Genomic DNA, 24,735 nt, shown 5'->3' with positions numbered 1-24,735 from the left:
ATGAAGCTATACTCAGGATGGAGGAGCAATCTCTCATTTTCCGTCCAGGTAGTTTCTAAACTGATGGAATGGAGAACAATTTCTCCATGTGGTAATTTCTTTCTTTCCCTTTCCCCTCTTCTATTCCCCACTGTGGCCTCCTACTCCTTCTACTCACCTGCCTATCAATTCCACCCAGGCCCCTCCTTCTTCCCCTTCTCCCATGGTCCATTCTCCTCTCTTATCAGATTACTACCTCTCCAGCCCGTTACATTTTCCACCCAGGTAGCTTCACCTTTCACCTGCCAGCTTCCCCCACCTGTCTATCATGCAATGTCACACTGTACATCACAGTCACATCCCTCTGCACCGTCGGTAAAGTCTACAGGAGGGGCCTCTTCAAGAATGCAACATCGATCATTGAATATCTAGAGCATCCAGGGCATGGAAACTGCCCAGAGATAGGAGATACTGAAGCCAAAGATTCCATATCATTGAGTCAAAGAAGAACTACTTCCATTCAACTATTAGGTTCATGAACCAATCGGCACAACCCTCATCACGAGCACTCAGCGACATTTTGACAGCTGTGACTGCACTGAAATAGGTTCACTTTCTAACAAGTTGCATACAATTTGTGTATAAGAAATATTTTGCTTGTACATGCTGCTTATCTGACGCTATGTGTGTGTGATGTGGCTTCCAGACAGTTTTTCATTGTATCTGTGCACACATGAAGTTCTTTAACATTAATCCTCAATATTGCATCCTTCCTTTTCTATTCTCAAAAAGATGCTTGTCATGGTCCCATCTGGCAATTCCCCATCTTGCTATTACCTCCTTAATTGGGCTTTAGACCCCTTGTCTGATTTCCAAGCATTGCCAGTTCCACTAATTACAGCACACCTGGTTCCCATTAGCGAACATAGGATAAAATTCGGGCTTCATAGCCACGCTTTGCCAGTTCGTTGGTCAACTCCAGAGTGAGTAACCCTCCTTCCCTGATTCCTTGGGACTGTCATTCACTGAGTACTCTATGTAAACCTTCTCTCCGTGTAAAGACTCTCCTGGATAGTGGTTCCCTGTTCATGACAGTGCTAACGTCTCACGACTCTGCCTCCGTGCCCGTGTCCTGCAGTTATCCAGGGTTCATCCTCAGCTTTGTCCTTGCAACAATGCTATCATCGCATTTGCCTCTCTCATCACAGATGGAAGTGCAAACCCTGCTTTAGGGAACCCTGCACGAGGATTCCCAGTCTCTTTGCTGCTCCGATCTTTGAATTTTCTCATCAGTTAAAACTAGTGTCTGCTTTTATTTCAACTACCAAAGTGCATGACTGTACACTTCCTGACACCATATTCTATCTGCCACTACTTTGCCCATTCTCCTAGTCTGTCTAAAATGACTTAGCTTCTCTGCTGCCTCAAAGCTGCCTGCCCCTCCACCTATCTTCGTAGCAACTGCAAACTTTGTCACAAAGTCATCAATTCAGTCATCCAAATCATTGATGTTCAACGTAAAAAGTCGTCGTCCCAACACAGATCCCCATGGAAAACCATTCGTCTCCACGTAGCCAACTTAAAGGCTCATTTTATTCCCAATGTTTGCCTTCGTCCCATCAGCCAATGCTTTATCCATGCTAGTTTCTTTCCTGTAATATCATCAGCTCTTAAATTGTTAAGCGGCCTCATGTATGGCACCTTGTCAAAGGCCTTCTGAAAATCTAATTACACAACATCCATTGATTCTCCTTTGTTTATTGTGCTTACTGTTTTCCCAAAGAATTCAAACAAGCTAGATTTACTCTGAAGTAAAACCATGATAACTTTGGCCTACTGCATCATGTGCCATCAAATTCCTTGAAACCACATCATCAATAATTGACCCCAACATCTGCACAATCACTGAAGTCAGACTAACTTGCCAATCATTTTCTTTCTCTTGTCGTTCTCCCTTCAAGAAGTAAAGTGATATTTGCAATTTCCCAGGCCACTGGAACCTTGCCAGAGTCCATTCATTCTTTAAGATCATTACTAAGCCTCAATAATCTCTTCAGCCACCTGTTTCAGAACACTGGGGTGAAGATTATCTGGTCCAGTTGACTTATCTCACTTCAGAACTTTCAGTTTCCTGAGAAACGACTCCCTTGTAAAGGCAAACTCACTCACAACTGGTCCTGAAACTCTTGAACTTCCAGCGTACTGGCAGTGTTTTCCATACTCCCCGAATGTTCATTCTTCGTATTCTTCTACTTCATCCTGTAAAGTTTGATGGCGGTATAAAATAAAGCCCATTACTGCCACCTGCTGAATGGGAGTGTAAACCAAAGAGACAGGAAGTATAATCACGAAATCCACCATACCTCCCCCCCCCAGAATATGTCAGGTAATATCAAGAAGTCTAATGCTCTTCAGAAAGTAAAATGCACATAACTATGCACATTACAATAGGAGTCATAACCTAATAAAATGTCCAGCTTAATCTCCTCTGTCCCAAGGATTTCAATTTAGCAATTTGAAGTTTCCTTCCCTCCTTTTAGGAATTGCATTCAAACAACATATATAGCACGAATTCTTGATCAGTGAACTTTGTACAGATGCTAGTATCGTACAATCATAAGATATAGGAGTCTAGTTAGGCCAGTCAGACTACTGACTCCACTCTGCCATTTCATCCTGGCTGATCCAGATCCCTTTCAACTCCATAACGTGCTCTCTCAAGATATATCTCACAATATCTCACGATATCTCACTATATATCTATCACTTCTGCTTTAAGTGTACCCATGGACATAGTCTCTATCACAGTCTTTGGCAGAGCATTCCACAGATTCAACATTCTTTGGCTGAAGAGTATTCTTCCTTACTTCTGTTGTTATAAGTTGCTATTCAATGATAAGGCTGTACCCTCTAGTTCCAAACACCCTCACGAGAGGGCACATCAACTCCAGATTCAATTTATCGAGTACTGTCAACATTCAGTAGGTTTCAATGAGGTTCCCATACATTCTACAAAATTCCAGTGTGTACAGGCCCAAAGCTGCCAAACCCTCCTCCTGCTTTAATTCCTTTTATGCTGGAATCATCCTTGTGAACCTCTCCACTGAAACTACACTTTTTCTGAGATAAGGGGCCCAAAACTGTTGACAATACTCCAAGTGAGGCCTGACTAGTGTCTTTTAAAGCTTCAGTATTATCTGCTTGTTTTATATTATATTTCCCTTTAAATGAATGGCAACATTGCATTTGTCGTTTTGACCACAGAATTAAATTTCTGGGAATCTTGCAGGAGGACTTCCAAGTCCTTTTGTACCTCTGATGATTCCTTCCCAATTAGATAATAGTCTGCAATATTATTCCATTTCCCAAAATGCATTATCGTACCTTTCCCAACACCAAATTCCATCTGCCAATTTTTTGCTCATTCTTCCGATTTTTCTAAGCCCTATTGCAATTGCTTTGTTTTCTCAGCACTACCTACCCCTGGAATCACCCACAAACTTTTCTAGAAAGCCATCAAATTACTATCTAAATAATTGATAAACAATTTGAAAAGTACATGTCCAAATACAGATGCCTGAGGAACACCACTAGTCACTGGCAGCCAATGAGAAAATGCCTCCATTATCTCCACTCACTGCATCCTCCCTGTCAGCCATTAGTCTATTGAAGCCAATATCTTTCCTGTAACACTGTAGTTTATCTTATTAAGCAGCCTCATGTGAGGCACTTAATCAAAAGCCTTGTAGACATCTAAGCAGATGCCATTCACTGCCTCTCCTTTGTCCACCCTGCTTGTTACTTCCTCAAATAATTCTAACAGGTATGCTTGGTAATATTTCCCTTAGCAGAAGCCATGCTGACTTCGACTTATTGTATCATTGCTCTCCAAGAACCCCAAAACCTCGTCATTAATAATGGATGCAAACACTTTCCCAACCATTGAAGTTAGAGTAACTGGCCTAATCATTTCGTCTCTTTTGTCATCCTTCCTTCTGAAAGAATGGAGTTACATTTGCAATTATACAGTCCTCTGGGACCATGCCAGAATGAAGTGATTCTTGAAAAATCATGACCAATGCATTCACCATCTCTGCAGCAACCTCTCACATTACCCTGGGGTGTAGCCCATCTCCCAAGGTGGCTAATCCACCTTAAGACATTTGAGTTTAGTTAGCACTTTTCCCCTTTGATTCTTTGTAATAGCAATGGCAGTCACTCCTGCCTCTTGACTCTCACAGGCCTCTGGAACACTGCTAGTGTCTTCACAATGAAGACTGATGAAAAGTACCCATTTACTTTACCTGCCATTTCTTTGTTCCCCATTAGTAGTTCACCAGCATCACTTTCCAGAGGTCCAATACTCTCATATCTCTTTTACTCTTGATATAACTAAAAATATCTTTTCGTATCCTGCTTTATATTATGGGCATGTTTGCCCTCATATTTAAGCTTCTCCCTTCGAAAAGCTTTTTTGTTGCCTTTTGTTGGATGTTAAAGCTTCCCAATCATCCAACTTCCCACTCACTTCTGCTACCGTATATAGCTTTTCCTTGGGTTTTATGTAGCCCTTAACTTCGCTTGCCAGCCACTGTTGCCTCGCCCTGCCATTTGAGAATTACTTCTTCTGTGGGACATATCCATCCTGGGCTTTGTGAACTATTCCCACAAACTTCAACCACCCTTGTTCTGCTGTCAACTCCGCCAGTATCCCCCTTCGATCCACCTGGGAAAGCAGCTCTCTCAGGCCTCTGTAGTTTCTTTTATTCCAGCGCGATACTTATACACGGGTCTTAGGCATCTCCCTCTCAAGTTGCGGTATGATCGCTGCCTCCTCGGGGATCCTTTACTTTAAGCGGACTGATGAGATCCGGCTTATTACACAACATTCAATCCAAGATAGCCTTTCCCCAAGTAGGCTAGAACAGAAACTGCTCTAAAAAAACATCTCGTAGGCATTCAACAAATTCCCTCTTTTGCGAACCGACACCAAACTGGTTTTCCAAATCCCGTTGAGTATTGAAGTTCTCCGTTACAATTCTGAAATTGCGCTTATTACATGCCCTTTCCAGCTTCCTTTGCAATCTCAGCACCACATCTTGGCTACTATTTAGAGCTTCCCATAATGGTTTCAAACAGAATTAATATACTTGATACTGAGGTTGATGTCTGTAATGATTTTGGACATTCACCCTGCGACCCAGTGGGTTGCCTCTAGGTGTTCCCTTTTCCTCCCACAGTCCGAAGACGGACTGGTTGGTGAGTTAATTGGTCATTGTTAATCGTTGGTGATTAGGCTAGGGTTCAGTTGAGTGGCGCATCTCGAAGGACTGTAAAGGCCTATTCCGCGCTGTAACTCAATAAATAAACTAGTTAAGAGCACGCCCAATACAAAAACTTGTCAGTATAACTTTTCAATCCTTTTATACCAACCTCCCACTTGAATTCCCACCATCTTCTGAATTTCATATCAATGCGGTCCTTCGTTTTCTTTGTCCCAACCTGGTTGCCGCAGTGATCCAACGGTCTGTTTAATTCTAGATTTCATCTCCCTCTCACGCAAAGGCACCTCTACATTAATATCCTCATGTTAAGCGATTGTTTGGCAAGAATCAATGGCTGTTTGCAGGCTCCTAAATTATATATACCGGCTTCTGCCAATTATCTAAGTAACCAATCAATTTTCTCCCAACAATTTGCAAAAAGTGTCTCTTTCGTTGATTCAGAACACATGAACTGTGCAATGCGCGTCGAGACGCAACACTTTTCACAACTCTCGCCTCCTGCTCCAACCTGCGCCTCACACGTTTGTGGTGATGATTTCCCGGTTCACTGACTCTCCCTTCACCAACTCTACCTCACCGCAGGGAGAATTCACCTCACTCCCCACTTTGGACGCACAAGCCGACCGACGTGTAGTGACCAGCGGGTGGGGCAGGAGCAAGGGAAATGACCCGAGGGGTGATGGAACCCAAGAGCTGAAGGCGGAGTCGGGGGACTGAAGAAAGCAGAAGCACAGGGCAGTCGTGAGTCACAGTCAGTGTTACCGACGGACGTGGTCAGGTCCAGAGAGGAAGTGTTGGTGGGGAGACGCCATGGACGTTTCGCTCTGTCCGGTGTTACTACAGTTGACAGTGGGTGAGTAGACCCAGCTTCATCACGTACCACCTCTATCCCCATTTCTCACACCCCCCCCCCCCCCCCATATCAGCAAAACCACTCTTAACGTCCTCCAGAACAACTTTTCCGGCGCAGAACCCTCGGCCCTCTTTCGTGAAGCCTCCCTCCTGTTTCAGCTCTCCATTTCAAAGAGGGAGTGTTAGTCCGTGCGATGCCTTCCCGGTTTGGAGGAACAAGTGCCTGCATTTGAATAGCAACATCACCGGAGATGAGGAACAACTCGAAGTGTTTCCCACCCGCTAACGGGTATGAAGAGTAGAAATGAGGAACAGGAGGTCCGGGCAAAGGCCTGTTGCTAAAGCCGGGGTTAAAGCTGGAGGGTTGCTGAGATGGAGGGTTTTTTTTTTGGAAGGAGAGGATTCGTGGCCGCTTGTATGGCTGATCGGAGAGAGGGCAAGGACAGAACGGGCAGGGAGAGCTCAAATGGCGGCAGTACGAAATTCGGGCTTTAGTCCGTAGCGGATTCCCGGGGATAGTTACAGGTCGGAATCCAGTAAAATGCTTTAATGAATAACAGATCCGAATGGTTAGTGGCAGGCTGGAATCTACACACGCAGAATTACACGCACATGGTATTGCGAGAGTTAAAGGCGTTTATACGGTCAATAATATTCTCAAAGTGTGTAGATTCTGAAAGCTAACCCCTGGGTTCCAGGAGTTTATACCTGTTTTGCCTGATTCCCCAGTGGAGGTCATAGGCTTGGAGTATGAAAGATAAACGTAAAATTTATTATCGATGCCGGTAAATGTCACGTAATTTCAGAATCATTTTCTTCCAGACATTTCAGGACACTAATGAAATACAACAGAATTTATAATAATCTGCACATAAGCAAAGACTGACAACCAATACACAAAGCAAGTGAAATTCTGTAAACAGAAATTATACTGACAACTAGATTTGTAAAGAGCTCTTGAGAGTGAGTGTGCAGGTGGAAGAGTGAGTTCACAGATGCAGTGAGTGAAGTTATCCACGCCGGGTCAGGGTGCTGGTGGTTGGTAGTGCGGGTCTGTTGCCATTTGGATTTAATGGGTTGGAGAGGAGAAAGAATTATTCCGGAGTTCGGTCTGTCAATCAGAGGGCAGGGACTTGCCCGGCGCTGAGAGAATTCCGGGCTGATTATCCGCAGGGTGAGATGTGGTCGGAGGTTCCCAAATGACCATTTGCTCCCTCCGTCTCCCTCAGCATGGAGCAGCGGAAGTGGCTTCCGAGTGGAGCAGCCGAAATACATCGAGGCTGTAGTGGACGAGTCTGTCACTCTCACCTGCACCTTTACGCACCCGGAAATCTCCTCACTCCGAGACATTGACATCAGGTGGAAAGTTCGTAAGAACCACAAGACAGATATATTCAGATACCTGGATAACTATACACTCAACGTTTTCGGAGGCCGGATCAATTTCCTGGGTTCGCCACTCAGAGACAAGACGGGCTCCATCCGCTTACACCGGGTCGAAGAAAGGGACACCAACATGTACTTCTGCATTGTGGTGATCTTGGGGGAAGAGTACACAGGTCCTGGGACCGTCCTGTCAGTTCAAGGTGAGAACCCCTTCTTCTGTCTACAGAGAGCGTGGAGTTGGATGCGGCTGGATCTGTTGTCTGGGGTTGGGGTGTTGCAGGTGAGGGAACAACGAGTGGTAAATAGAGGAAGCTACGGGGTTTACGGAATTTATTTGTCTCCGTGCCGAATAAGGAATTAGACAGACAGACGAAGCAGATGAATCCGCGGAAGTCTCACAGACACACACAGGCAGGTACACACACACATCTAGCAATTCCTGACAGTCCGTAGTGAGAGGGGAGTCGGGGCGAGCATACTGTAATTATGTTGGCTAACAGACCCCTTGAATTCAATTACTGAAGTGGATGTAACTCAGGCGCTCCGTGGGTTTATTTATCGATTAAGTGATACTTAGCTGTGAGATGCAGATGGGGATCTAATCCAGGGGTTCGGGTGTTTCTATGCAAGAGACCCCAGAGAGTTAGTATTGAGTGGAATCTTATCGACGGGATCATTGAGTTTATGCTGTTAAATACAGATTCCCGCACGTGAGTTAGACGCTGTGATCTCTGTAAACAATTTGGGGGTTTAATATAGAGAATAACAACTAACCGTGAGTTGGGTATGGAGTAGAATCTAATCTGGTGTTCAGATTGTTTATCTAACAACACACAGACACCCGGGAGTGAGTTGCAGACTGGACTGCAATCGCGGGTTCAGAGGGTTTACATTCAGAAATATATGCCCAGAGAGAGTTACAGGCTGTGACAGATTGTTTGGAGCTCGGGATTATGCATAGAATAACAAATCCCCATCTATGGGTTACACGTTGTGATCTAATACAAGGGTTTAAACCGTCTCTGTTGAGAATGGCAGGATCCCAGAAGTGAGTTTGATGCTGACATGTAATCTAGGGGTCTCCGGATTCAATGTCTGGTTTGCCTAATTCCCCGTTGTTGGTCACGAGCTTGGAGAGTGGAAGCTGCTAGCAGTTAGGAATGGAGACTTTCTAAGTATGCATTTGATGGATTTGTAAGGGGATGGATTTAGTCTGGAGTTTCGTTTATTAAGCAGAGCGCAAGGACTTGTCTGTTGCTGAGAGTGTAAAGGGATGATTTTCTGCCGAATGAAACGTGATAGGAGGCTCCCGAATGATCGTTTGCTGTCTTTTCCCTCAGCACGGACCGGTGACCGTGGGTTCCGGGTGAAGCAGATGGGGTACCTGGAGGCTGCAGAGAATGGGTCCGTCATTCTCCCCTGTTCCTTCACTTACCCGGACACTTATACACCCCGAGACATTCATATCACTTGGAAAGTTGGTGGCTTTCATGGTACAAAGATATTCGATTCTTCACAAAACAACACATTCGGGGAATACCAAGGCCGGATCGAGTTCCTGGGCTCCCCACTGCGAAACAAGACGGGCTCCATCCGCTTAGTTGCATTGAAAGCAAATGACTCCAATTTCTATTTCTGCCTTGTGACATGTTTCAATGATAGTGATAAACCGATTGGATGGCAAAGCATCTCAGGGACATTTCTGTCAGTGAGAGGTGAGTCCTGAATCCTTACACTGACCTCTGCTCGTCTAAAGGTTCTTTGATTTCATGGTTCAGTGTATTTTCTGATGATTTATTGAAGCAACTTCATGTTTTCATACTATTAGGAAGCAATCTCTTCAACCTATTATGTCCATTCTGACTCTTATCCACATGAACCCTGCCTCCCGACCCTTGGCTGCTCACCTTTTGTCCCTGGGTAGTTCGGGTACTCGTCCAGACGCTTCCTAGATGCTGTCACTGACTCGGCTTTTTCAGGCAAAGTGCTGCAGGTGCTCACCACTCTCTGCTTCCCCCTCCCCCATCACCTCCACCCAATCACCCTACTATTGTGATTTCAAGTTTTACTTGTTTATGAGTGCCCTGCAGTCGATACCCCTTGTAGTTTTAAAGACGTTATACATATGTCCCTTTGAAACCTCCTCAACTCCAGGGACAATTGACCTATTCTCTCCTATCATTACAGCTCCATCCCAGATTACATCCTCTGAACATCTCCACCATCTCCAGCAGTACCACATCCTTCCCACTGTTTGACAATACTTAATATTTTCCTACCATTGACACCATGTGTCCTATTCTGATGGATACTGCCAAAACACATTGTCTCACATGGATCCAGACTGAACCCCACCAGCCACTTGCCAAATGCAACAGATTCTGCAGATGCAGAAAATCCAGAGTAACACACACAAAATGCAGGAGGAACTCAGCAGGTCAGGCAGCATCTATGGAGGAGAATAAATAGCCGTTGTTTTGGACAGAGACCCTTCTTCAGGACTGGAAATTAATGGGGAAGAAGCCAGAATGAGAAGGTGAGGAGTGGCGGGAAAGGAGTACAAGCTGACAGATGGCTGTGTCTGGGTGTGGTTTTGGTTGAGGAATCGGAGAGCAGCAGAAACAACAGATGGGGAGCAGTGGGAGAGGCCCCTGTGGGAGAGATGATTAAACTTCTCCAGAGTTGGCATACCCCTAAGAGACATTGCAGTGGTTCAGCAAATTATAAACACAAGATTCTTCAGATGCTGCAGGAACTCAGCACATCAACAGAATCTATGGAGATTTCTCAGACTATTTCATCAAAACATTCCCCATAGCTAACACTTCCCTCCACACTGCCAACATCTCCACACATCTTTTTGTCATCTGAAAACTTACTGGTCATGCCTTCCACATCCACATTCAGATCATTCGTATGCACTCTGAAGCCACTTTATTAAGTACACCTGCTTGTCAATCCATATATATAATTAGCTAATGATGTGGCTGCAACTCAATGCAGACATGGTCAAGAGGTTCAGTGGAACATCAGAATGTGGAAGAAATTTGACTGCAGAATGATTGTGGTTCCAGAAGAGGAAGTGTGAGAATCTTAGAAGCTGCGGATATCCTGGGATTTTTACGCAAAACAGTCGTTAAACTTCAGAGGAGAATGGCCAGACTGGTTCAAGTTGTCAGGAGGGCATTCACAACAGGCTTTTCAACACTGGTGTGCAGAAGAGCACCTCTGGATGCACAACACATTGAACCGTGAAGTGGATGGGCTACAACAGCAGAAGACCATGGATGTACACTCGGTCACCACATTATTTGGTACAGAAGCTGCAAAATAAAGTGGACACTGAGCAGCAAGTTGGATCCTGATGCTTTGAGTCCAAAGGTTCTTCAGAAGTCAAGAATCAGGCGTAAATCATGCAAATAATCATCTCATTTAATATTACAAGAACAGAAAATGGACAAGTAAGAGGAGCTAAAAAAGACTTTGTCCTTCCTCAAAGCTGGAGACCTGAACTGCATACAATAATCCAGGTGGGGTCTCACCAGGGCCCTGTACAGCTGCAGAAGGACCTCTTTACTCCTATACTCAATTCCTCATTGTAAAAGCCAGCATGTCATTAGCTTTCTTCACTGCCTTCTGTAATTGCATGTTTGCTTTCATTGACTGATGTCCAAAAACACCTAGATCTCATTGTGCTTCCCCTTTTCCTAACTTGACTCCATTTAGAAGTAATCTGCCTTCCTGTTCTTGCCACCAAAGTGGATATCCTCACATTTATCCACATTAAACTGCATCTGCCACACATTCGCCCACTCACCTAGCCTGTAAAACTCATCTGCATTCTCATAACATCCTCCTGACATTTCACACTGCCACCCAGCTTTGTGCCATCAGCAAATTTGCTAATGTTACTTTTAATCCCTTCATCCAAATCATTAAAGTATATTGTAAACAGCTGTGGTCCCAGCACCAAACCTTGCGGTACCCCACTGGTCACAGCCTGCCATTCCGAAAGGGACCTGTTAATTGCTACTCTTTGTTTCCTGTCAGCCAGCCAATTTTCAATCCATGCCAGTACTTTGCCCCCAATACCATGTGCCCTGATTTTGCCCACTAATCTCCTATGTGGGACTTTATCAAAGGTGTTCTGAAAATCCAGGTACACTACCTCCACTGGCTCTCCCGTGTCCATTTTCAGAGTTACATCCTCAAAAACTCCAGAAGATTAGTCAAGCATGATTTTCGCTTTGTAGGTCCAGGATGACTCGGACTGATCCTTCTACTGCTATCCAAATGTGTCATAATTTCCTCTTTTATAATTGACTCCAGGATCTTTCCCACCACTGACAGCAGGCTAACCAGTCTATAATTCTGTTTTCTCTCTCCCTCCTTTCTTGAAAAGTGGGATAACATTGCCCACCCTCCAATCCGCAGGAACTGATCCTGAATCTATAGAACTTTGGAAAATGATTACCAATGCATCCACGATTTCTAGAGCCACCTCCTTAAGTACCCTGGGATGCAGACCATCAGGTCCCAGGGACTTATCAGCCTTCAGACCCAACAGTCTATTCAACACCATTTCTTGCCTAATATAAATTTCCTTCAGTTCATCCTTTACCCTAGTTCCTTTGGCCACTATTACATCTGGGAGATTGTTTGCGTCTTCCCTAGCAAAGACAGATCCAAAGTACCTGTTCAACTCATCTGCCATTTCCTTGTTCCCCATAATAAATCCACCTGTTTCTGTCTTCAGTGGCTCAATTTTGGTCTTAACTATTTTTTTTCTTTTCACATACCTAAAGAAGCTTTTACTGTTCTCCTTTATATTCTTGGTTAGTTTACCTTCGTACCTCATTTTTTTCTCAGCGTATTGTCTTTTTTGTTATTTTCTGTTGCTCTTTAAAAGCTTCCCAGTCCTCCAGCTTCACACTCATCTTTGCTATGATATACTTCTATTTTATTTTTATACTGTCCTTTACTTCCCTCATCAGCCACGGCTGCCCCTTACTCCCCTTAGGGTCTTTCTTCCTCTTTGTAATGAACCGATCCTGCACCTTCTGCATTATTCCCAGAAATACCTGCCATTGTTGTTCCACTGTCTTTCCTGTTAGGGTATTGTTCCATTGAACTTTGGCCAGCTCCTCCCTCATAGCTCCATAGTTCCCTTTGTTCAACTGTAATACTAACACATCCAATTTTCCCTTCTCCTTCTCAAATTGTAGATTAAAATATAACATATACTGGTCACTACCTCCTAAAGGCTCTTTTAACTCGAGGTCCCTGATCAAATCCGGTTCATTGCACAACACTAAATCTAGAATTGCCTTCTCCCTGGTAGGCTCCAGTACAAGTTATTCTAAGAATCCATCTCGGAGGCACTCCACAAACTCCCTTTCTTGGGGTCCAGTACCATCCTGATTCTCCCAGTCTACTGGCATGTTGAAATCCCCCATGACAACTGTATCATGGGGGATACAGTTTGTGACATTTTGACATGCCTTTGTGACATGCCAATTTTAACTCTTCATTCAACTTACACCCTACATCCAGACTACTGTTTGGGGGCCTGTCGGTAACTCCCATTAGGGTCTTTCTGCCCTTAGAATTTCTCAGTTCTATCCATACTGACTCTACATCCCCTGATTCTATGTCCCCCCTTGCAAGGGACTGAATATCATTCCTCACCATCAGAGCTACCCCACCCCCTCTGCCTGTCAGTTTGTCCTTTCAATAAGTTTTATATCGTTGAATATTCATTTCTCAGGCCCTGTCCGCTTGAGGCCATGTCTCTGTTATTCCCACAACATCGTACTTGCCAATTTCCAACTGAGCCACAAGCTCATCTACTTTATTCCTTATACTTCATGCATTCATATATAATACTTCTAATTCATTACTCTCCTCACCTTTCATATCAATTCCTACTTCACTTGTCTCATTAATGTCACCAGTCTTTTAGCTCAAACTTGTCCAGAATAAATATCCTCTGTGATATCTCAGCCCATTTCACCAACACAATGAGTTTCAGTATTGACAAGTTTACCCTCCACACTGTCAGCAATATCATTGATTTTCACATTGTAAAACGTATGACATTACAGCACAGTACAGGCCCTTCAATTCATGTATTATGTCGACATTCTGTCCCAGTCTAAGATTAATTTAACCCAGCTCTCCTACACAGTTCTCCATTTTTTTATCATCCTTGTTCCTGTCTATGAGTTTTTTTTTAAATGTCTCCTTATGTTCCTCTACTGCAAATACTGGTAGGGTGTTTCATGCACCCACAGCTGTCTGTGTAAATACAAACATACCTCTCAAATTCCCCCGATACTTCCCTCCAATCACTTTAGAAGCATACCACCTGTTAGACAGCAATGCACCCCTGGGAATGTCACTGACTACCCACTGAATACAGGTCTGTTATCATCTTGTGTCCCTCTATCAAGTCACCTCTCATCCTGCATTGCTCCAAAGAGAAAGGCATGAGCTCGCTCAACCTACCTTCATTGGAAAGTCTGTCTAGAACAGGTAGCATCCCACTAAATCTCCTCTGTGGCCTTTCTGATGCCTCCACAGCATTCCAGTACAGTGGTAACCAGAACTGAATGTGATATTCCAAATGTGATCTAATCAAGATTTTATAGTACGGCAACATCACCTCATCACCCTTGAACTCCATCCCACCCCTCTAGTGATGGCCCACTGACCATATGACTTATTAACCACCCTATCGACCTGCACCTTTGAGGAATCTACGCTTATCTGTGAATTTACTGATCAGCAAGCAACGTCCATGATGAATGATCCAACCAATTGCTCAAAATCATTTTCAGGCAGCTACCACTGGGGGAGGTATAGAGGACTGAGGTCCCTCACCACCAGGTTCAAGAATAGCTGCATCCCTTCAGACATCTGGTTCTTCAGACAACTGTCACAAAATTAACCACTACTTTAATAGACCAATCCTGTGTCAAATTGGACTATAATGCACCTTGATGTTTGTTCTTCGAATCACATTCTTCCTTGTAAAATTCAAGTCCCCTCTCTCCAAGTCCTGTCATGCTTCCTAAGGTTTGACATATCGTTTTCATCACGGTTTTTCAGTCCCCCTCTCCTCAAGGTACGGAAAACCCTCCTGCTTGGGACATTGTGACCCTGTTGAATCACAATCACAACTCACCAGAGTCAGAGACACCTCAGGAATATTCAAATCCCCCCTCCAGTGCCCCTGACTCTCCCCTCTCCTGTAGCATTGGGTCACAATCTCCAACATTGACCTCATGAGTTACCCCATAACTGGTTGCTCTGTCTGCCCTTTCCTCCTGTGTCTCTGTCACTGCTCTGGATCACAACTCACAGGAGGTTTATTGACCCCCACAGTGACTCAGAAGATGCGAAACCTGAGCCACAGCTCCATCCTGATGATCCGGACAGCGCTGGTTCTGGGACTGCTGGCAGTGGTGTGGACCGTGGGCATTTACCTCATCAAGAGGAACTCAGTTACAGGTAACCTGCATTCTCTGTCCTTGCAGATCCCTGTCCAACTAAATGAATCGTTCAGCCTCCCATTGGACTTGCTGTACTGTTATGTACCGTCCACAGTCGAGCACAATCTGGGGCTCTGAATGATGGTTCCAGACTTTGTAACAGCCCATCCTCCTTCACTGAAAACTCTACCATGGTGATTCTCAACATGCCAAGCCCATCCTTCCCCATCACGTCCCCTTTGGAAAACAGGAGCAGGATTAGGCTACTCGACCCTTCAAATATGTCCCAGGCTTTAATGAAACTTCAGCAGAGGTTCCCCAGGTGTCATCTCACTTTCCCTGCCAGTTGCGGGGAACCTCAATATTGAAGTGTTGGAAAATCCGTCCCCCTCCAATCCGTAATGCTCCAGATGATTTTGTCAAGAATTCCAGAGATGCACCAACTTTGCAGCAGTTTAAAATGACCACCTCCTCCCACAGACGTGAAGAGAATGGAGAGATATTCTCATGTAGCCAAGTTAGTTAACTGTGCCATTACTAGTTTTATTAGATCAGTACAGCATCATGGGCCGAAGTGCCTTTTCCTGTGATGTCCTGATCTTTACTCTGTGGCCACTCTATTTGGTGCAAGAGTGGAACCCAGTGTTGACTCAAGTTTAATTTCAACATTAATCATTACATATCCATACACGTGTATACAATTAATTTAATTAGCATTTTTTACAATTGCCCTGCCTATCCACATCAGGTTAGATGTGTTGTGCATTCGGAAATGCTCTTCTGCACTCCACTGTTGGAACGTGTTGGCATTTGAGTCACTGTCGCCTTCAACCAGACTGGTCGTTCTCCTCTCATCTCTCACATTAACAACGTGCTTTCCTCCACAGAACATCTGCTCACTGTTTATTGTTGTGTTATTCACACCATTCTTTGTGAAGCCTAGAGACTGTTGTGCATGCAATCCATAGGAGATCAGCAATTTTGAAGATACTCAGTCTTACGTCCAAGTTAGCTCGATGACATTTCTTCCCCATTCGGAGATTTGGTTTGAACAACAACTGAAGTTTGACCATATTTGCTTGCATTATTTGCATTGAGGTTGTGTCACATAATTGGCCGATTAAATATTTGCATTAACCAGCAGGTGTACAGGTACACCTAATATGGCGGCCAATAAATGACCATAAGACTGTAAGACATAGGAGTAGACCTGGATATGCAGCCCATAGATTCTGCTCCAGTATTCCATCATGGCTGATTGCAGATCCCACCAACCCACCTGCCTTCTTGCCTGATCCTTTGATACTCTGACTGATTAGGAAACAACTTCTGCCTGAAATATACCCACAGATTTGGCCTCTCCCTGAGTCTGTGGCAGAGCATTCCACAGATTTACAATTCTCTGGTTAAAGAAATTCCTCCATACCTCTGCTCTAAAGTGTTGCCCCTCAAATTTGAGGCTGTGCCCTCTGGTTCTGGTACCTGCACCATAGAAAACATTCTCTCCATGTCCACCTTTCAACATTTGGTTGGATTCATTAAGATCCCCAGACATCTTCTAAATTCCAGTGAGTGTAGGCCCAAAGCTGCCAATGCTCCTCATATATTAACCCCCTTCATTCCTGTAATTATCCTCGCAAATCTCCTCTGTACTCTCTACAATGACAATACATCCTTTCTGAGATAAGAGGCCCAAAACTGTTAACAATACTCCGTGAGGCCCGACTAGTGTCTTATAAACCTTCAGTATTATCTGCTTGTTTTATATTCTATTTCTCTTTAAGTAAATGGCAACATTGCATTTGCGTTTTTGACCACAGAATTAACCTTCTGGGAGTCTTGCATGAGGACTCCCAAGTCCCTTTGCACCTCTGATGTTTCCTCCCCACTTAGATAATAGTCTGCAATATTGCTCCTTTTAGAAAAATGCATTATCATGCACTTTCAAACACAGTATTCCTTCTGCCACTTTTTTTGCCCGCTCTTCCAATTTGTCTAAGCCCTGCTTTGTTTCCTCGGCACTACCTACCCTTCCAGCTATCTTCATATCATCCACAAACTTTTCCACAAATTCGTCAATATACTATCTAAATCATTGACAAACAATGTGAAAAGTAGCGGTCCCAATACTGACCCAAGGAACACCATTAGTCACTGGCAGTAAACTGGAAAAGGCCCCCTTTATCAGCACTCAATGAATCCCGCTTATCAGCTATTCCTCTGTCCATGCCAGTATCCTTCCTGTAGCACCATAGTTTCTCTTGTTGAGCAATCTCATGTGAGGCACTTAATCAAATGCCTTCTGAACATCTAGGTAAATGACATCCACAGCCACTCCTTTGTCCACTCTGTCAGAATTATTTTACTTCTTCAAGTAATTCTGACGGGTTTGTCCAGCAAGATTTTCCTTTGCAGAAACCATGTTGACATTGACTTATTTTATCATTCATTTCCAAGTACCCTGAAATCTCATCCTTAATAATGGGCTCCAACACTTTCCCAACCACTGAAATTAGGCTAAGTGGACTATCATTTCCTCTCCTTTGTTATCCTCCATTAATAAAGAATGGAGGGACATTTGCAATTTTCCATTCCTCCAGAATAAATTGATTCTTGAAAGTTCATGAACAATGTATCCACTATCTCTTCAGCAACCTCTCTCAGTACTCTGCGATGTAGTCCATCTGGCCCAGGTGACTTATTCACCTTAAGACCTTTGAAGCTGCCGAGCACTTTTTCCTTTGAAATAGCAATGGCACTCACTCCTGCTCTCTGACACTCATGGACCTCTGGAACACTGCTAGTGTCTTCCATAGTGAAAACAAATGCAAAGTACCTACTTAGTTCATTTGCCTTCTCTTTGGCCCCAGTACTTCCTCACCAGCTTCATTTTCCAGTCCAGTATCAACTCGCACAGCCCTTTTACTCTTTATGTAACTGAAAAAAATATTTCAGTATCCTGCTTTATATTATTTGCAAATTTGCCCTCATATTTAATCTTTTCAACTTCTAAAAGCTTTTTTGTTGCCTTTTGTTGGATTTTAAAAGCTTCCCAATCATCCAACTTCCCACACCCTTCTGCTATCTTATATAACATTTCCTGGGCTTTTATGCGGTCTTTAACTTCCCTTACCATCCACTGTTGCTTCACCCTACTGGTTGGGAACTTCTTTTTCTGTGGGGCATATCCATCCTGGGCTTTGTGAACTATTCCCAGAAATTTCAACCACCCTTGTTCTGCTGTCAACTCCGCCAGTATCCCCCTTCGATCCACCTGGGAAAGCAGCTCTCTCAGGCCTCTGTAGTTTCTTTTATTCCAGCGCGATACTTATACATGGGTCTTAGGCATCTCCCTCCCAATTTGCGGAATGAATTTAATCATATTGTGATCGCTGCCTCTTAAGGGATCGTTTATGATAAGCTGACAGAGAATATCAGGGTTATTACACAGCACCCAATCTAAGATAGCCTTTCGCCAAGTAGGCTGTAGCACAAACTGCTCTAAAAGAAACCATCTCGTAGGCAGTCAACAAATTCCCTCTCTTGCCATCTGACACCAAACAAATTTTCCAAATCCCCTTGCATATTAAAGTTCTCCTTTACAATTCTAACATTACCCTTATTACATGCCCTTTCCAGCTCCCTTTGCAACCTCTACACCAGATCTTGGCGACTATTTAGAGGGCTATACTGTATATGTTACCCATAATAGTTTCTAACTAAATTAATATGCCTGATAGTGAGGTCGACGTCTGTAATGAGTTTGGATGTTCACCCTGTGACCCACTGGGTTCCCTCTAGGTGTTCCAGTTTCCTCCCACAGTCCGAAGACATACTGGTTGGTGGGTTAATCAGTCGTTGTAAGTTGTCCGGTGATTAGGCCAGGGTTCAATCGGAGACTGGTGAGTGGCACGTCTTGAAGGACCGGAAAGGCCCATTCTGCGTTGTAACTCAATAAATAGACATCTTAAGAGCAGGTCCAATATAAACACGTCAGTATTATTTCCTAGGTCTTTCTATACCAACGTCCCACTTGAATTCTCACCATCCTCTGAATTTCATATCAATGCTGGCCTTTGTTTTCTTTATCACAACCTAGTTGCCATGATGATCAAATAGACTTTTTAATTCTAGATTTCATCTCCCTCTCACACAAAGGCACCTCTACATTAATAGCAAGGGAAATGTCCTGAGGGGTGATGGAATACGAGAGCTGGAGGCGGAGTCGGGGGACTGAAGAAAGCAGAAGCAGTGACTCATTGCCAGGGCTGTCGTGAGTCACAGTCAGAGTTACCAACGGACGCGATCAGGTCCAGAGAAGAAGTGTTGGTGGGGAGACGCCATGGACGTTTCGCTCTGTCTGGTGTTGCTACAGTTGACAGTGGGTGAGTAGACCCAGCTTCATCACGTACCACCTCTATCCCCATTCCTCACACCCCTCATATCATCCAAACCCTCTTAACACGCCCTCCAGAATACCCTGTCCGGTGCGGAACCCTCGGCATCCTTTCGGGAGGCCTCCTCCCTGTTCCGCTTCTCCATTTCAGAGAGGGAGCGTTAGTCCGTCTGATGCCTTCCCGGTTTGGAGGGACAAGTGTCTGCATTTGAATAGCAACATCGCCGGAGATGAGGAACAACTCGAAGTGTTTCCCACCCGCTAACGGGTATGAAGAGTTGAAATGAGGAACAGGAGGTCCGGGCAAAGGCCTGTTGCTAAAGCCGGGGTTAAAGCTGGAGGGTTGCTGAGGTGGAGGGTATTTTGTGGAGGGAGATGATTTGTCACTGATCGGAGAGAGAGGGTAAGGACAGAACGGGCAGAGAGAGCTCGAAGGGCGACAGTGCGAGATCCGGGTTGAAGTCCATAGCCGATTCCCGGGGATAGTTACAGGTTGGAATCCAGAAAGAAGGTTTTTATGTAATGATTAACAGATCCTCAGGGGTTAGTTCCAGGCTGGAATCTCATGCGAGGGTCTGAGGTGTTTATACAATGAATAACAGATCCGAAGGTTTAGTTGCAGGTTGGATCTACACACGCAGGATCACACGCACATGGTATTGCAAGGGTTAAAGGCGTTTATACGGTCAATAACATTGTAGATTCTGGAATCTAATTCCTGTGTTCCAGGAGTTGATACCTGTGTTGCCTGATTTCCCATTGGCGCTTTTAGGCTCAGAATGCGAAAAGTAAACGTAAAATTTATTATCGATGGAGGTAAATGACACGTAATTTCAAAATCATTTTCCTTGCAGACATTTCAGGAAAATAATGTAATACAATAGGATTTATAATAATCTGCACATAAGCAAAGACTGTCAAACAATACACAAAGCAAGTGAAATTCTTTAAACAGAAATTATACTGACAACTAGATTTGTAAAGAGCTCTTGAGAGTGAGTGTGCAGGTGGGAGAGTGAGTTCACAGATGCAGTGAGTGAAGTTATCCACGCCGGGTCAGGGTGCTGGTGGTTGGTAGTGCGGGTCTGTTGCCATTTGCATTTCACGGATTTGAGAGGAGAAAGAATTGTTCTGGAGTTCGGTCTGTCAATCAGAGGACAGGGAATTGCCCGGCGCTGAGAGAATTACGGGCTGATTATCCGCAGGGTGAGATGTGGTCGGAGGTTCCCAAATGACCATTTGCTCTCCGTCTCCCTCAGCATGGAGCAGCGGAAGTGGCTTCCGAGTGGAGCAGCCGAAATACATCGAGGCTGTAGTGGACGAGTCTGTCACTCTCACCTGCACCTTTACGCACCCGGAAATCTCCTCACTCCGAGACATTGACATCAGGTGCAAAGTTCGCAATCACCACAAGACAGATATATTCAGATACCTGGATAACTACACACTCAACGTTTTCGGAGGCCGGATCAATTTCCTGGGTTTGCCACTCAGAGACAAGACGGGCTCCATCCGCTTACACCCGGTCGAAGAAAGGGACACAAACATGTACTTCTGCATTGTGGTGATCTTGGGGGAAGAGTACACAGGTCCTGGGACCGTCCTGTCAGTTCAAGGTGAGAACCCCTTCCTCTGTCTACAGAAAGCGTGGAGTTGGATGCGGCTGGATCTGTTGTCTGGGGTTGGGGTGTTGCAAGTGAGGGAACGACGAGTGGTAAATGGAGGAAGCTACGGGGTTTACGGAATTTATTTGTCTCCGTGCCGAATAAGGAATTAGACAGACAGACGAAGCAGATGAAGCTTACAGCGCGTACAGACATACACATAGCAATTCCTGACAGTCTGTGGTGAGAGGGGAGTCGGGGCGAGCATACTGTAATTATGTTGGATAACAGACCCCAGGGATTCAATTACTGAAGTGGATGTAACTCAGGCGCTCCGTGGGTTTATTTATCGATTAAGTGATACTTAGCTGTGAGATACAGATAGGGATCTAATCCAGGGGTTCGGGTGTTTCTGTGCAAGAGACTTCAGAGAGTTAGTATTGAGTGGAATCTTATCCAGGGGTTCATTGAGTTTATATTGTGAAATACAGGTTCCCAGAGGTGAGTTAGACGCTGTGTTGTCTGTAAACAATTTGGGGGTTTAATATAGAGAATAACAACTAACCGTGAGTTGGGTATGGAGCAGAATCTAATCTGGTGTTCAGATTGTTTATCTAACAACACACAGACACCCGAGAGTGAGTTGCAGACTGGACTGCAATCGCGGGTTCAGAGTGTTTACATTCAGAAATATATGCCCAGAGAGAGTTACAGGCTGTGACAGATTGTTTGGAGCTCGGGATTATGCATAGAATAACAAATCCCCATCTATGGGTTACACGTTGTGATCTAATACAAGGGTTTAAACAGTCTTTGTTGAGAATGGCAGGATCCCAGAAGTGAGTTTGATGCTGACATGTAACCTAGGGGTCTCCGGATTCAATGTCTGGTTTGCCTAATTTCCCATTGGAGGTCACAGGCTTGGAGAGTGGAAGCTGCTAGCAGTTAGGAATGGAGACTTTCTAAGTATGCATTTGATGGATTTGTAAGGGGATGCATTTAGTCTGGAGTTTAGTTTATTAATCAGAGCGCAGGGACTTGTCTGTTGCTGAGAGTGTAAAGGGATGATTTTCTGCCGAATGAAAGGTGATAGGAGGTTCCCGAATGATCGTTTGCTCCCTGTTCCCTCAGCACGGACCGGTGACCGTGGGTTCCGGGTGAAGCAGATGGGATACCTGGAGGCTGCAGAGAATGGGTCCGTCATTCTCCCCTGTTCCTTCACTTATCCCGACACTTATACACCCCGAGACATTCATATCACTTGGAAAGTTGGTAGCTATCATGGTACAAAGATATTTGATTCTTCACTAAACAACGCATTCGGGGAATACCGAGGCCGGATCGAGTTCCTGGGTTCCCCACTGCGAAACAAGACGGGCTCCATCCGCTTAGTTCCATTGAAAGCAAATGACTCCAATTTCTATTTCTGCCGTGTGACATGTTTCAATGTGAGTGATAAGTTGACTGGATGGCAAAGCATCTCAGGGACGTTTCTGTCAGTGAGAGGTGAGTCCTGAATCCTTACACTGACCTCTGCTCTTGTCTAAAGGTTCTTTGATTTCATGGTTCAATGTAATTTCTGATGATTTAATTCCTGTGCATTGAAGCAACTTCATGTTTTCATACTATTAGGAAGCAATCTCTTCAACCTATTATGTCCATTCTGACTCTTATCCACATGAATCCTGTCTCCCAACCCTTGGCTGCTCACCTTTTGTCCCTGGGTAGTTCAGGTACTCGTCCAGACGCTTCCTAGATGCTGTCACTGACTCGGCTTTTTCAGGCAAAGTGCTGCAGGTGCTCACCACTCTCTGCTTCCCTCTCCCCCATCACCTCCACCCAATCACCCTACTATTGTGATTTCAAGTTTTACTTGTTTATGATATGAGTATCCTGTAGTCTATACTCCTTGTAGTTTTAAAGACCTTATACACATGTCCCCTTGAAACCTTCTCGACTCCAGGGACAATTGACCTATTCTCTCCTATCATTACAGCTCCATCCCAGATTACATCCTCTGAACATCTCCACCATCTCCAGCAGTACCACATCCTTCCCACTGTTTGACAATACTTAATATTTTCCTACCATTGACACCATGTGTCCTATCCTGATGGATACTGCCAAAACACATTGTCTCACATGGATACAGACTGAACCCCACCAGCCACTTCTCAAATGCAACAGATTCTGCAGATGCAGAAAATCCAGAGTAACACACACAAAATGCAGGAGGAACTCAGCAGGTCAGGCAGCATCTATGGAGGAGAATAAATAGCCGTTGTTTTGGACAGAGACCCTTCTTCAGGACTGGAAATTAATGGGGAAGAAGCCAGAATGAGAAGGTGAGGAGTGGCGGGAAAGGAGTACAAGTTGGCAAATGGCTGTGTCTGGGTGTGGTTTTGGTTGAGGAATCGGAGAGCAGCAGAATCAACAGATGGGGAGCAGTGGGAGAGGCCCCTGTGGGAGAGATGATTAAACTTCTCCGGAGTTGGCATACCCCGAAGAGACATTGCAGTGGTTCAGCAAATCAACAGAATCTATGGAGATTTCTCAGACTATTTCATCAAAACATTCCCCATAGCAAACACTTCCCTCCACACTGCCAACATCTCCACACATCTTTTTGTCATCTGAATACTTACTGGTCATGCCTTCCACATCCACATTCAGATCATTCGTATGCACTCTGAAGCCACTTTATTAAGTACACCTGCTTGTCAATCCATATATATAATTAGCTAATGATGTGGCTGCAACTCAATGCAGACATGGTCAAGAGATTCAGTGGAACATCAGAATGTGGAAGAAATTTGACTGCAGAATGATTGTGGTTCCAGAAGAGGAAGTTTGAGAATCTTAGAAGCTGCGGATATCCTAGGATTTTTACGCAAAACAGTCGTTAAACTTCAGAGGAGAATGGCCAGACTGGTTCAAGTTGTCAGGAAGGCATTCACAACAGGCTTTTCAACACTGGTGTGCAGAAGAACACCTCTGGATGCACAACACATTGAACCGTGAAGTGGATGGGCTACAACAGCAGAAGACCACTCGGTCACCACATTATTTGGTACAGAAGCTGCAAAATAAAGTGGACACTGAGCAGCAAGTTGGATCCTGATGCTTTGAGTCCAAAGGTTCTTCAGAAGTCAAGAATCAGGCGTAAATCATGCAAATAATCATCTAATTTAATATTACAAGAACAGAAAATGGACAAGTAAGAGGAGCTAAAAAAGACTTTGTCCTTCCTCAAAGCTGGAGACCTGAACTGCATACAATAATCCAGGTGGGGTCTCACCAGGGCCCTGTACAGCTGCAGAAGGACCTCTTTACTCCTATACTCAATTCCTCATTGTAAAAGCCAGCATGTCATTAGCTTTCTTCACTGCCTTCTGTATCTGCATGTTTGCTTTCATTGACTGATGTCCAAAAACACCTAGATCTCGTTGTGCTTCCCCTTTTCCTAACTTGACTCCATTTAGAAGTAATCTGCCTTCCTGTTCTTGCCACCAAAGTGGATATCCCCACATTTATCCACATTAAACTGCATCTGCCACACATTCGCCCACTCACCTAGCCTGTAAAACTCATCTGCATTCTCATAACATCCTCCTGACATTTCACACTGCCACCCAGCTTTGTGCCATCAGCAAATTTGCTAATGTTACTTTTAATCCCTTCATCCAAATCATTAAAGTATATTGTAAACAGCTGTGGTCCCAGCACCAAACCTTGCGGTA

General features: G+C 44.4%; 1 protein-coding gene across 1 annotated transcript in view; it reads left to right on the top strand.

Annotated features, from left to right (window-relative positions):
• The first annotated feature begins 6,051 nt into the window (after positions 1-6,051).
• LOC132396364 (uncharacterized) overlaps positions 6,052-24,735 on the top strand; it is a 29,130-nt gene continuing 10,446 nt past the window's right edge. The window contains exons 1-3 of the mRNA XM_059973877.1: positions 6,052-6,117; positions 7,346-7,702; positions 8,843-9,217. Of these exons, the coding sequence (XP_059829860.1) occupies positions 6,075-6,117; positions 7,346-7,702; positions 8,843-9,217 (775 nt within the window). The 5' untranslated portion in view covers positions 6,052-6,074. The remainder of the gene's footprint in view (positions 6,118-7,345; positions 7,703-8,842; positions 9,218-24,735) is intronic.

This window comes from Hypanus sabinus, chromosome 7 (genome assembly GCF_030144855.1).
Source record: "Hypanus sabinus isolate sHypSab1 chromosome 7, sHypSab1.hap1, whole genome shotgun sequence".
Classification (NCBI taxonomy): domain Eukaryota; kingdom Metazoa; phylum Chordata; class Chondrichthyes; order Myliobatiformes; family Dasyatidae; genus Hypanus; species Hypanus sabinus.
This window is presented reverse-complemented; position numbering and strand designations above follow the sequence as displayed.